General features: G+C 54.7%; 6 protein-coding genes across 6 annotated transcripts; 2 read left to right on the top strand and 4 right to left on the bottom strand.

Moving 5' to 3' along the window:
* Positions 1-6,446: 6,446 nt before the first annotated feature.
* PHYSODRAFT_532888 (hypothetical protein) lies at positions 6,447-7,098 on the bottom strand (the record flags this gene model as incomplete). The annotated part of the gene is made up of 2 exons (XM_009540334.1): positions 6,447-6,617; positions 6,718-7,098. The coding sequence occupies 2 exons, from the start codon at positions 7,096-7,098 to the stop codon at positions 6,447-6,449; spliced, it is 552 nt and encodes a 183-aa protein (XP_009538629.1).
* Positions 7,099-7,462: 364 nt separating this feature from the next.
* Positions 7,463-8,134, bottom strand: PHYSODRAFT_532621 (hypothetical protein; the record flags this gene model as incomplete). The annotated part of the gene is made up of 1 exon (XM_009540333.1): positions 7,463-8,134. The coding sequence occupies one exon, from the start codon at positions 8,132-8,134 to the stop codon at positions 7,463-7,465; it is 672 nt and encodes a 223-aa protein (XP_009538628.1).
* A 1,139-nt stretch (positions 8,135-9,273) lies between these two features.
* Positions 9,274-9,777, bottom strand: PHYSODRAFT_532972 (hypothetical protein; the record flags this gene model as incomplete). Its single annotated transcript, XM_009540332.1, has 2 exons — positions 9,274-9,538; positions 9,641-9,777. The coding sequence occupies 2 exons, from the start codon at positions 9,775-9,777 to the stop codon at positions 9,274-9,276; spliced, it is 402 nt and encodes a 133-aa protein (XP_009538627.1).
* Positions 9,778-10,083: 306 nt separating this feature from the next.
* On the bottom strand, positions 10,084-10,845 carry PHYSODRAFT_533107 (hypothetical protein; the record flags this gene model as incomplete). Its single annotated transcript, XM_009540331.1, has 1 exon — positions 10,084-10,845. The coding sequence occupies one exon, from the start codon at positions 10,843-10,845 to the stop codon at positions 10,084-10,086; it is 762 nt and encodes a 253-aa protein (XP_009538626.1).
* A 346-nt stretch (positions 10,846-11,191) lies between these two features.
* On the top strand, positions 11,192-11,642 carry PHYSODRAFT_307518 (hypothetical protein; the record flags this gene model as incomplete). The annotated part of the gene is made up of 2 exons (XM_009540330.1): positions 11,192-11,370; positions 11,396-11,642. The coding sequence occupies 2 exons, from the start codon at positions 11,192-11,194 to the stop codon at positions 11,640-11,642; spliced, it is 426 nt and encodes a 141-aa protein (XP_009538625.1).
* Positions 11,643-12,154: 512 nt separating this feature from the next.
* PHYSODRAFT_341962 (hypothetical protein) lies at positions 12,155-12,611 on the top strand (the record flags this gene model as incomplete). The annotated part of the gene is made up of 1 exon (XM_009540329.1): positions 12,155-12,611. A coding segment is annotated over one exon (457 nt), but the record flags the coding sequence as incomplete, so codon positions are not given.
* Between the last annotated feature and the right edge of the window lie 5 nt (positions 12,612-12,616).

The raw sequence follows: 12,616 nt of genomic DNA, 5'->3' as shown, positions 1-12,616 counted from the left end.
GCATCGCCTCGAACCGGTTGCGTCCCGTGCACCGGCGCAGGAAGTCGTACAGCAACCCGCCGCAATTCAGATCGAGCTCGTCGACCCACGTCGTGTCCGGGTAGCCCTTCCATTTGACTTCGAACTCGCGTCGCGTGCGCCCATACCGGGTAGCCCGCCCTTCGCGCACGTTCACGATCTTCTCGACCTCGAAGACGTCGTCCTCCAGCTCGCGCGTGGCTTCTCAGCTATCCTCTGGCAAGAGCTCCTCGTCGAAGTCGAAGCGCTCCTCGGCCGGCACCGTCAGCTGCGTCGCGGGTCGCGACAGGAATTCCCGGACGGGCTTCAGCTTGGAGATGTGGACGACGGGGTACAGCTGATTGGGCGTACCCGCCGTCTCGAGGCGCACTGCGAACGCGCTGACCAGCTCGGCGACGCGGAAGGGTCCGTGCCACATGTGGGCGAGTTTGCGGGCATACCCTGGCTTCACCCGATCCAGGTACAGCAAAACTTGCGAGCCCGTCGCGATCTCATGTTGCGTCGCGTTTTCAGTTTGTCGACGCGCTCTCTCTTCGACGGCCTCTCGGACTAACTCCAACGCTTTTGCCCTTGGCACCTTGTAGCGTCGCTGGATGCGGAGCCTCCACCGCCTCGCCTCGGCGTCCCGGGTCGACGTGTTCCCGACGGCCATTGTCGCTTCCAGCGTCGACCGAGGATCCCAGCCATGCACTAAGAAGAACGGGGTTTCGTTCCTCGTCCGGTCGTGCGACGTGTTTAGCGCGAAGGTAAGACGCTCGGCGTATTCGTCCCAGTCGCGTTGGTCGACGTCCGCGATGTACATCTTGATCGCTCTTGTAACCGTCTGCACCATCCGTTCTGCAGCACCGTTGGCTTGGGGACGATAAGTGAGCGTCGCTCGCTGTCTCTGACCCATGAGTTTGCTGAACGCCTTGAAGAAGTCGGACATGAAGCGCGGCTCGCGGTCGTGGCATATAGCCTCGCTCGCGCCGAAGCGCCTGAACACCGCCACCTCGTACGCCTCGGCCACCGTCTGCGCGGTTCGTGACGCGTTCGCTTTGACCACGACGAACCCCGTGAAGAGGTCGACCCAGACTAACAGCTCTGTGTTGCCTTTGTAGGATGCCAGCAACGACGGAATATAGTCCATGGCGATGACCTGGAACGGGTACGTCGCGACGATGTTGCCCGGCGACTCGCCCTGGATGGTCGGCCGACCCTTTCCCGTTGCACAGTCGGTGCATTCGCCGACGTAGCGCTGGACGCTTCTGAAGATCCCTGGCCAATGGAAGTGGCGCCTCACGCGTTGGTACGTGCGGCCAAAACCCTGGCGTCCGCCTTCCAGGATCGCGTGATAGTGGTGGAGTACATCCTCCCGAAGAGTCTCCGGGATCACCAGCTTCGTCATCACATCGCGATCCTCGGCGGAATTGTCGCTTCTCGGCTGGTAGTAGAGCAGCCCGCCTTCGCCCTCTTCGTACTGAGGCGCAAGCGTTGGGCAGTTCTTCACCTCGCGCCGAGATAGGTCTCCGACGTCGCCGCGGAGATACTTCTTGAGGTTGACGATCCAGGCCTCTTCGTCCTGGGCGACGCGGATGCGGTCCAGGCGCAGTCGATGCACCACTAGCTCCTCCAGGACTTCTGGAGGTCGGCCCCTACGTGTTGTCGTGCGTGTGGCAGCCGAACGCGTCGTCACCGCGAGGACTTGTGTTATCCCGCGTCCCGCGTCCATGGCCTTCCCGACGGGGTCATCTGCGCCGCTCGTTTTCACGTCGAGATTTTTTGCGTCGAGACTTTCCGCGTCGAGACTGACTGGAGACGCCATCTCAGGACTCGATGCCCGTGGTCGGATGACTTCTTCCAAACGAATCAGCGTCTTCAGATCTTGCATCTCCTCGGGACTGTGCGCGTTGCGGCCTCCTTGACGCTGCAGAGCTTGTCCAGCCAGCATGTCGGCACTCGCGTTCCAGTCTCGTCGTACGTGGAAGAGTTCGTGGCGCGGCCATGCCTGGAGTGCGTTTCGCATCTTTCGTCGCAGCAGCTTCAGCCCCGGGGACTTGCAGTCCATCTCGTCCCGCATCTGCCTGATGACCAGGTTGGAGTCTCCGCATACGACGAGTCGGGTGACGTCGTCGAGTTCCTCTAAAAGAGAACATCCGAGCAGCGGCCCGCGGTATTCCGTCTCGTTGACCGTGAGGTCCGTCGCATATCCCGACGCGGAGCGCACGGTCTCCCAGTTCGGCAGCTGCCAAATGACGGCACTGTATGCTCCGCCTTCTCGCTTCGCCTTAGCCGATCCGTCGAAGCTCAAGACGTGCAAGACCTCGTCGCGCTCCACGTCGGGGACTGGAATGACTACAATCCTGGACGCCCGTTTCCGGAGGGCGATCTCTTCTAGCGCCGCGTCGACGAAGGCTCGCGGTGTAATGCTCGCGGCCAGCGCGCCGAGGAGTTCTTCTTCTCCCTTCATGGATCGGCAGATTTCCAGCTTCCACGGCAAGAGGATCGCGGCCCACTGTGACAGCCGCCCCTGTAGTCCTTTGGACCGGAACAACCAGGCGAGCGTCGTGTGACGTGTCAAGACGCGGACCGGTCTCCCTGCTAGCATCGTGTAGCACTCGTTCAAGACGCGCAACAGGGCCACGATCTCCGTTTCGACGATCGTCGGCGCGTGCCGGCGCAGCAGAAAGCTGCATAACGCGCGGTGGTCGGTTCATGGGCATGCGCTTGTGCGACTCGAAACTGCTGTCGGAGTCCACGCTCGATTGGTATCGAGGCGGAGTCGAGGGCGTGGTCGTTGAAGTCCGGGCTGGGCCCGCCGAGGGACTCGGCGCGTCTTGGCCCGTCGCGGAACTCGCCGCGCCTTGTTTAACGGATCTGGCGAGAATCGTCAAGGGCTCCTGCACGACGCTAATCGCGCGCAGCCAAGACTTGAGGTCCCAATCGCACAGCCTCTCCATCTCGAAAGCTCCCAACACGAACCCAGAGTCACGCAGCATCTGGAAGAGAGTCGGCGCGGCGTGGGCGACGCTGGTGAGGCTATCGAAGTCCGGCGCCACGAAGGGGCCTGTGAAGTTGCTCATTAACATGGGCTTGAGGAAGACCAAGATTGGATCTTGCTCTAACAAACGGAAGAGCTCCGTGCGCGCCACGACGTACCGTACCTCCTCGACGGTATACTGACGTCCCGTGTCCTTGCCTTGCGGCTTGGACAGCGACTCCTCCGCCGAGTCCGGCGCACGCAACTTTTTCTTCTTCCTCTTGGGCGACTTGCGCTTCGTGGCTGCCTTGGCGGCGGGTTGTTGTTGGTCGTCAGCCTTTGCAGGCTTCCGACCGGTAGGACCGCGACTCGTGTCGCGGCCCTTCGCGGCTCCCTCGTCGGGAGCCACATCGGGAACGGCAAACTGTTCTTCGTAGCCCTCCTGGTCGTCGCTGGCCCCGTGGCCTGTCGTGACGGTTCCCTCAGAGCTCCACGACGCGACAAGTCTCTCACTGTGCTCTCGTGTGGTCGGCGACCTTCCAGCCGACTGCTCACCTGCCTCCGATGCCTCTTGGATCGTTGGCCCGTCATTCGAAGTAGTACTCCCGGGTCGCGGCACCATTGTGGAGTAGCGGCCTCACAGAAATCGCGGAGTTCGTCCTCGCACAAACCCGACGCGTCCAATCTGCGGTCGCGACGGGCAATTTCCCGGATCTTGAGTAGCGTATCTTCGGATATAGAGCCCAAGTCTTCGCAAGCTTCAGAGTTGGCGGGTTGAGTGGACGCTTGTTCCTTGTCTTAGGGCGTCGGTTGTTCCTTGGGCGTGCGGACTTATCGGGCCGGCGTTTCCTGGGGCTTGTTGCGTGGCGTTATCGGGCCGACGCGGAGTCTTGTGCACAGCGGTTATCAGGCCGTGCGGTTCTTCGTCTAGGCTGCGCCTTATCGAGCGCCTCCTAACCGGTATACGTTTTACGTGCCTTCGTTCCCAGCACGGGGTTTGAGGGGGGTGAGTGCCCGAGCCAGCGAGCGACGGGGGGCCGCGTGTTCCTTGCGGCTCGGCTTGCCGACGCTTGGTGGTTTTTAAGAATCTGGCGATCTTCCGGAGGGGAGGGGTCTGAGTGGTTCAGAGAAATTTCGGGACTGAGTCCTTACCCTATCCTATGTCCTTGCTACTGGCTATTCTGTACTACTGCTTGCTAAGCCTACCGCTCTGTACCTATCCTTACTTCTGTCGTGCTTGCACTACCGTCCTTCAACCTGATTTGCGTAGCATAATCAAGACTTGGGCTTGACGGAGTTTCTCGGCGGGATTTCCTCGACGGTATTTCCTCGACAGGGTTTAGGGTCCACGGGGTTCGCATAGCCGGGCGTGCGAACCGGCTCGTCGAATCAGTCAGGATCCGCCTGATTCCGCAGCTGGTCTACGTGTCACACGGTCCATCACCCCGTCAACCTCCCTGGCGATCTTGACGCGTCGTATTCCGTCCGCCTCGTCGGCTGCCATCACTCTCGGTCACTCGTTCCCTGGCGCGCGACATCTCGTGGGGCGCTATTCCACAGTCGCCCCTTTCGCGGGCGTCCTGACCAACGCCGCGCCGATCCACCGGGAACACCAGCACCATCTCTCTCATCGACACTCTTGACTTGTACACCACGCCCTCGCATCCGGGCGGGCTCTCCGTCGTCGTTGCGAGTCAGCACCAGCACTTGCCCTCGATCGTGCCCCTCTCGTTGATCGCACCGAGCCGTTTGCGCTCATAACCTGTAGGAAGTACTTGAAGCATGCATGTACGACCTCTCTATTGAACGCGTGCCAGACGCGTTTCGGCCCCCCGCCGGGGGCCTCGTCAGTGGCTTTACCAATCGAGAAGTGAGCTCTCTCTCTCTACGTGCCCTCCTGGGCGGTCGCCCCTACGAAGCTTCTAGAATCTCCTAAAGATCTCTTGTGGGTACGACTCTAGTGTCGTAACCGTGTACCCCCACCATGGGGTTACACCTACGTGCCTGCAGCACTTCCAACACAACTTCGCACCAACGAGACGGTCGTTGATCGGGACTACAGGACGGCATTCGGTGTAGTCGGGTGTTAAGACTCAGTTTTGATTGGGCGCCCCCTGATTGGCTAGTTTTGTATTCCTATGATTGGCTCTCCCTTAACCAATGGGAGAGCGCCTTAATGCCAGCGGGTACACTTTACCCTCAAGCCTTTACAGAGCCTTTACGGTCTCTCGGGAACCTCATTCTAACACTCCCACTAAGTGTTCACCGCTGGTAGTACGCTTTTCACACCTATTTTATCTCTCAAAAATGTAAATTGTTTAGTAGGAAGGGCCTTAGTCAAAATGTCTGCTGCCATGCTAGCTGTTGGGCAGTACTCAATTATCAGACGGCCTTCGTCTATTAAGTCTCGTGTGAACAATACTTTATCTCAATGTGCTTACTAGCCTTGTGGTTGCCTGGGTTCTTTGTGATACTGATAGCAGACCTGCTATCACACCAGACTTGCACAGGTTTCGCTAGAGGAAACCCCATTTCCGATAGCAAGTGCCACAACCATTCGCTTTCCTTTGCACCTTCGCTCAATGCGATAAGCTCTGCTTCTGCAGTTGATAGGGAAACACATCCTTGCTTACTACTGCACCAAGATATACTGCAGTCAGCCATCTTAATCACATATCCAGTGATTGATTTACGTTCTTTTGATTGACACGCGAAGCTTGCGTCTGTGTACACCTCATACGTTACGTCCTTTGACTTTCCGTCAAGTAATAGACCGTACGTCGACGTCCCTTTCAAGTATTTCAGTATTCTCCTAGCTGCTTCCCAATGGGTTTTATTGTAGCAGGACAAATACTTGTTCAATTCCCTCACTGCATTAGCAATATCTGGTCTAGTACCTCTCACTAGGTATTGCAGCGACCCAACCAAACCTCTGTAATCAAATTTCTGAGCTGCTATCTCATCCGCAGTCATCTTAATTTCAGGTTCTAACTCAAGACCTGTAATCTGAGGTGTCGCTACAGCTGAGCTCTATACTTCTTCAGTAGTTCCAATATATACTGATGTTGAGAGATGGACATTGTCCGTTCTTCTCTGTTTCTGCGGACTTCCATTTTGAGGATGTAGTGGACATCTCCCAAGTCTTTCATCTTAAATCTCATAGATAGTTCCGCTTTGACTTTATTGATCAGTCGCATACTTTTCGACATGATCGTCAGGTCATCGACATATACCACGATTATGACCCAATCATCTCCCACTTTTTGTACGTAGATGCAAAACTCCTTATTGCAACGTACAAAACCCATTGATGTGAGAAATTTATGCAGCACCTGATACCAAATTCTAGGAGCCTGCTTCAACCCATAGATGCATTTCCGCAGCTCACACACATAGCCCTCCTTCCCTGGTGCATGATAGCCCGGAGGTTGTCTCATATATATGCGCTGTTCTCCATTCATGGTTCCATTCATGAATGCTGTGTGAAGATTTCCTCCTGCGAGAATGTGATGCTAGGTCCCCAAAGATGACCCGGTAGCATCGCAAGCACCTTCCCAATCATCAGCTGACTTGGCAACAAGTGCACACGCAGCGTTTCTTGCCCTTGGCGGTTCAGCCGGTTTCTCATGTTGCGCAACTTCTGAAAGTTCGGCCACGGATTTGAAGTCCTCATTTATGGTTTTCTCAAATTTCATGATCAACTCCACCATGCCCATGTCGTCGCCCTTCCCAAAGTCGACCTCAAGTTGCGCCCAAAACGCCGCAACCGTTTGTGCGGAGAGTGGCGTACTCAGTTGATTCATGTATGTATGAGGCAGGGTCCGGTTGAACATGTCCCTGATGTAGGAATCCACTTCGTCCAGCAGAGCCACCTCATACTCATGCTGATTGCGAGCATCATCCGTAGCATCTGGTCCCGGATCTGCGATATGGGCAGGACGCAGGAGCAAATCCTGGAACCCATGACGGGGCGAAGCCCTTCCGGCTTGAATCTCAGAGACCTTGCGGCTGTTGGTCTTGCTCACGAGATGTGCGACCACGGCGTCTTTACATCGCTGGAAGTCGTTTGGGTTCTCATTGAACTTAAGGCCCGCGAAGGGAACTTGGGTGTCCTTGACCATCTTCGAGCACTCAGTACTTGAAATGTTAATACTCAGTTTTGATTGGTCAAACTTAAGCTTTATTTATCTCTTAATGCCCTCTAATAGACTAGTGCTCAGTCGTTGGCAAAAGGAGAAGTGAGCTCTCTCCGAATGCCGTCAAACATCATCGCACGAGCGGTCGCCAACAGGGCGCCCCCTGATTGGCTAGTTTTGTATTCCTATGATTGGCTCTCCCTTAACCAATGGGAGAGCGCCTTAATGCCAGCGGGTACACTTTACCCTCAAGCCTTTACAGAGCCTTTACGGTCTCTCGGGAACCTCATTCTAACATCGGGGAAGATGCCGATGTCGACAGCAGACAGTTTGCCGAAGTTTGGGTCACCTACTCGCATTGGGAACTTGAAGAGTCGTGTGAGAGAAAGTAGGCTCCAGGGTGTATCGCACCCATCCGTACGGCCAACGGAGAGCTCGAGCTCGCGTACCATCTGCGGCGCGACGCTGAGGTCGAGCGTGCGGATGATTTCCAGTATCTGCTGAGCTGTCCCTGTGGCCACGTTGTGAGTAGCCCCCACTCGTTGGTGACGCTTTGGCAAACGGCCCCATTCGCATCGAGCGGGTCCCCGAGCTCGAGAGCTTCCGGACTCAGAGAGCTGAAGTCGTACAACGATTCATCACGTCCGAGTGCAACGAAGGCGTTGAATATGGGCGAGCTCACGAACGCGCTCCCGTTGAACAACGCGTACTTGAGCACTATAACTTTGCAGAGACCAATACACCCTGAACACCCGCCTGCCATCGTGACGTCTTGTTCCGTGAAGGCGAAGAAGGTGTCCTCAGCCTTGATGAGAACGGAGCCACTGGAAAAATACTTGGTGGTGAGCAGCAGAAGCAGAAGCACAAGGGGGCCAAGGAGGACGCGCCCTGTAACAGCCAGGCATGCCGCGATCACAGACGGTTGAACGAGGTATTTCCAGTCGCGACTCGCCCGGGCGAGCTTCTGGTGGGCGATGTAGTCCGATGCCGAGTGTGGCGCCAAGCCGTTCGCGTCGGCCATCGAGTTGGGAGCGGGCTGGGAGGGCATGAGAACGGCTGAGGGGATATCGAGTGAGAAAGAAAGACAAAGGGACTTCCCACCGTCGCCATCAACGGCCTGTTGTGGGTGGAAAGTAGCTTTTCTTTCTTTGGACTGCAGTGTTGCAGGTAGTTCATCCTGCCACGAAACAAGCAAGACATAAGACGTCATCTGACGCATGTTTTCTGCCATCTATTTCAGAGCTAGCTAAAGGTCTGGAAGGCTCGTCATGCATGACGCGATTCAGTATTTTTTGGGGCCCGAACTTAAATTTCACATTCTTGGCGCATCCACCGGGTAATTAGGTCGGAGCATGAGACAACATGACAGCATAGATTGCCATCGAGATCATTCACTAAAGATGCATAACGACGCAACCAATTAACATTGGTTCGCTACTCCTAATAATTCTCTTGCCTACATAGGTTTCAATGTAACCTTCAACCTCGAAATGGAAGAATTCTCGCCAAGAACTTACAAGCGCCCCCTCGACGATCATCTCTCCGATGTTGTCGGCATGGCTGTCCACGCCGACCAGCTCTCGAATAGCACAGCAGCAGCGATGTCTGGCGTGATTCATTGCAGACCACGAACCTCCTAAAGAAAACCAAGTACAACGGCTATGTTTCTTTCCCAGAAACGAGGAATGAGATTTACCTAGAAGAGGGTGTCAAGCTGGATGGAGAAGGTCGCTTCCAAGCATAAGCCAGCCTTATAGTTAACGCACGGAATAGCCACTCACGCAGAGGTGTCATCTTTGATCAATCAATCGCGCAACCCCATCCATCTACAGATCGGCATTTTTAAAAACTGTCAGACCATTATTGTTTTTGCAGGCTCTATTAATTGGTCATCCTCATTGAAGCGCTCGAGGAAGCTGCGGCTCCTCTATTGGCTATGTCTGCAGTGATGGTGAGCAGGCTGGCGCAGCGGTTCAACGAGAAGCGTGTGGAGGCGGACGCTAGGATGGAGCGGATGGCAGGCCTTCCGATAATAATACTGCAATAGTAGTAGCACCATGGTAAGAAATAAACTATTATGACTGACAACGGCAACAGTAAAGTAAATTATTGGAGTGGAAAGTATTGTATTGATCATTACCTTCATCACTATCGAGTGACTTACTGTCCGTTCACCACCTTGGTGACGGTACCCGCATTCCAGAAGCGCCGATTAAGCTTCAAGAACAGCACCGTTTCAAAGTGCACCGGCAGCATACCCTGTCGGTGGTTCGACAGCGTGTGCTTCGCGGCACTGAACAAACGTTCGACAGCGTTAGAAGTTGGAGGGATGTGGCGTACCCCTCCAAACTTCTTCTGCGCCGTGCGCTGCTTCTTCCTCGCCGACAGGACCTGGTCCGCGAAGCCTTGGGGGCGCCCGCCGGGGCTGGGAGTTGCGGCAGCGGCGGCGACGGCCTCGAACGGACTCAGCATGAGCTGCTGGCCCTCCGTCAGCTCCTCGGTCTTGTCCGCCAGCGCAAGCACGCACGCCGCTTCGAAGTCTGGGTCCTTCACGATGGCAGCATCGGCTGCAAGGTACTTGTCGACGACGGGATGCTTCTCGACGAGCGCATCAAAGATGTCGCGCACGTCGAGAAGCGTGATGTTGACCTCCTGCAGCTTCATCGTCGCGCTCTGAAAATCACGGAGCTGGTCGCGCAGGGCACTCTTGGCGGCGAGTCGGCATCAACGACACGATGTCGTCGTCGTCCGTGTCCAGCGCGTCGCGCAGGTCAAAGTAGCGCTCGAGCATCTTGAACGTGGAGCCCCTTCGAGTGGCCTGGCGAAGTAAGGGGCGCAAATTGGTCTTTTGCCTGAGAAAAAAAGAGCAAAAGAGCAAAAAAGCAAAAAGTACAAATTACCGCAGTCGATTCGCCTTGTTCAGTCCTCGCAGCTTTCGCATGAGTTGCTGCATTTGCTCCAGCAGTGGCTCTAGTCGGAGAGGTACACGTTGACCGCTAAATTCAGCCGATGGCTGGCGCAACCGATGAACGGCACCTGAAGCAAACCAGCCAACCTCGTGTTGACAGAGCAATTGTCAGCCACGAGGTAGATGATGCTGGAAATGTCCCGCTTGAAAAACGGTAGAATACCGGTCAGGAAAGCGCCGTAGCTCTCAGCCGTCTGGTCCTCAACACCGTCATCCGCGATTGGAGCCAATGCCAGGAGAACCTTCTCAGAGCGCTGGTCATGCTCGAAAACCGCAAAAACGGCGACGTAATGCTCCGAGTGGAAACTCCACCCGTCAAGTATGATACCGAATTTGAGAGGGATGAACGCACTGATGCCAATCTCGACCTCCTTGGTCACCAAGACCGCGTACTTCAACAGCGTCTCGGTGCAAATCCGCTTCATCGTCGTGTACTTGTCCACAGTCGGGTGTTCGCAGAACGAAAAAGGGAGGTTGCGCTCAGTGACAAAGTCCAGCCAGCAGTAGGCGGTCTGGCTCTTCTGGTCTATAAAAACGACCATCGTCCCCGAGTTGAACCCGCTGTTCGCCAGCGTGGTCACGTAGTCGGGGTGCTGCTTCAGCACGTGGCTAAAGAGGTTCGAGTAGCCCGTCTTGACGTCTTGTTTGTGCACTGTGCCAAACTGGCAGCGAAAGTGCTCAGTGGGCTCATCTTGCTCGTCGAGCAGCGGGGTGAAGAAGTAGGTGCAGACTTGCTTGGTCGTGAAGGATGTTTGCGAACGCATGATAAATTCAGAAATGGTAGATAAGGTGCTGGTAGTACGCTAGAGTGAATGAGATGAGCAGCTCTCTTGAAGGCATGCTATGTGGCGTAATTACGAGCTATCTGGTGGCTGTCGTGAAGAGTACAGCAAAACGCTTTTTTTACAGTGTCGTAAAAAAGTGTTTTTCGTAAAAAAAAGCAATAGGGGCAATTACCTGTAAAAATACTTTATTGACCAAGAAATGTTTTTTACAAAAAATAAGCTATTTACTTCGAAATATTGTATTGGATCTGCAATACAATGACTATTTCGGAAGGCCTGGCGGATGGAGCAGCGGCTCAACGAGGAGCGTGCGCGGGGTGACAAGATGGAGCTGAAGCACGAGGAACAACACTCGCAGATGAAAACGATGAAGCAGGAGCCAGCTGAGCTACGTGAGCAGAACAGGAGCCAGAACAAGTACATCCGCCACTTGATGGGTGCCTACTGGCAATCAGCTTTCGAAGCACCGGGTGCTGGAGGCCGCACTCACGCAGGTATTCAAGCGTATCGAAGACTACAAAAGCTACAGTGTGGCCCAGATCATCAAATACATCGAGGAGGACGCGTGGGGTGAGTTTGATGAAACCGATAAGTGGATTGTGAGCGCGTACGCCGACGTCTCTGGCGAGATCCACCACGATCCAGACTGGTTCGAGGCTCTGCAAGTCTACCAGATCGGCGGGGACCCCGACTATCGGACGGTGTTTTCTCGCCTGTACCACCGCCATCCTACCCCGGAAGAGCTGCGCAGTGTGGAACTAAGTCTTCCCGAGTAAGTTCTCCCTCAAAGCGTCGGACGCACAGGAGTAAAGAGTTCAGAAGTATGAGATCGTCGTTGCGTATGAGTATGAGATCGTCGTAGGCAATAACATGACGTATCCGTTGATCGATCCTTCAAATGTTGTTTGCCTTCATTGCACAATACTGCATAGTACGTTCGTTAACTAGCATTTGTAAGTTCCTCGAGCTAAATCGTCCCTTATGCGCCAGGCCTTCCGAAATAGTCATTGTATTGCAGATCCAATACAATATTTCGAAGTAAATAACTTATTTTTTGTAAAAAACATTTCTTGGTCAATAAAGTATTTTTACAGGTAATTGCCCCTATTGCTTTTTTTTTACGAAAAACACTTTTTTACGACACTGTAAAAAAAGCGTTTTGCTGTACTCTTCACGACAGCCACCAGATAGCTCGTAATTACGCCACATAGCATGCCTTCAAGAGAGCTGCTCATCTCATTCACTCTAGCGTACTACCAGCACCTTATCTACCATTTCTGAATTCATCATGCGTTCGCAAACATCCTTCACGACCAAGCAAGTCTGCACCTACTTCTTCACCCCGCTGCTCGACGAGCAAGATGAGCCCACTGAGCACTTTCGCTGCCAGTTTGGCACAGTGCACAAACAAGACGTCAAGACGGGCTACTCGAACCTCTTTAGCCACGTGCTGAAGCAGCACCCCGACTACGTGACCACGCTGGCGAACAGCGGGTTCAACTCGGGGACGATGGTCGTTTTTATAGACCAGAAGAGCCAGACCGCCTACTGCTGGCTGGACTTTGTCACTGAGCGCAACCTCCCTTTTTCGTTCTGCGAACACCCGACTGTGGACAAGTACACGACGATGAAGCGGATTTGCACCGAGACGCTGTTGAAGTACGCGGTCTTGGTGACCAAGGAGGTCGAGATTGGCATCAGTGCGTTCATCCCTCTCAAATTCGGTATCATACTTGACGGGTGGAGTTTC

Source organism: Phytophthora sojae (assembly GCF_000149755.1).
Source record: "Phytophthora sojae unplaced genomic scaffold PHYSOscaffold_15, whole genome shotgun sequence".
In the NCBI taxonomy this organism is placed as follows: domain Eukaryota; phylum Oomycota; class Peronosporomycetes; order Peronosporales; family Peronosporaceae; genus Phytophthora; species Phytophthora sojae.
The sequence above is the reverse complement of the archived record's forward strand: the minus strand, read 5'-3'. Positions and strand labels throughout refer to the sequence as shown.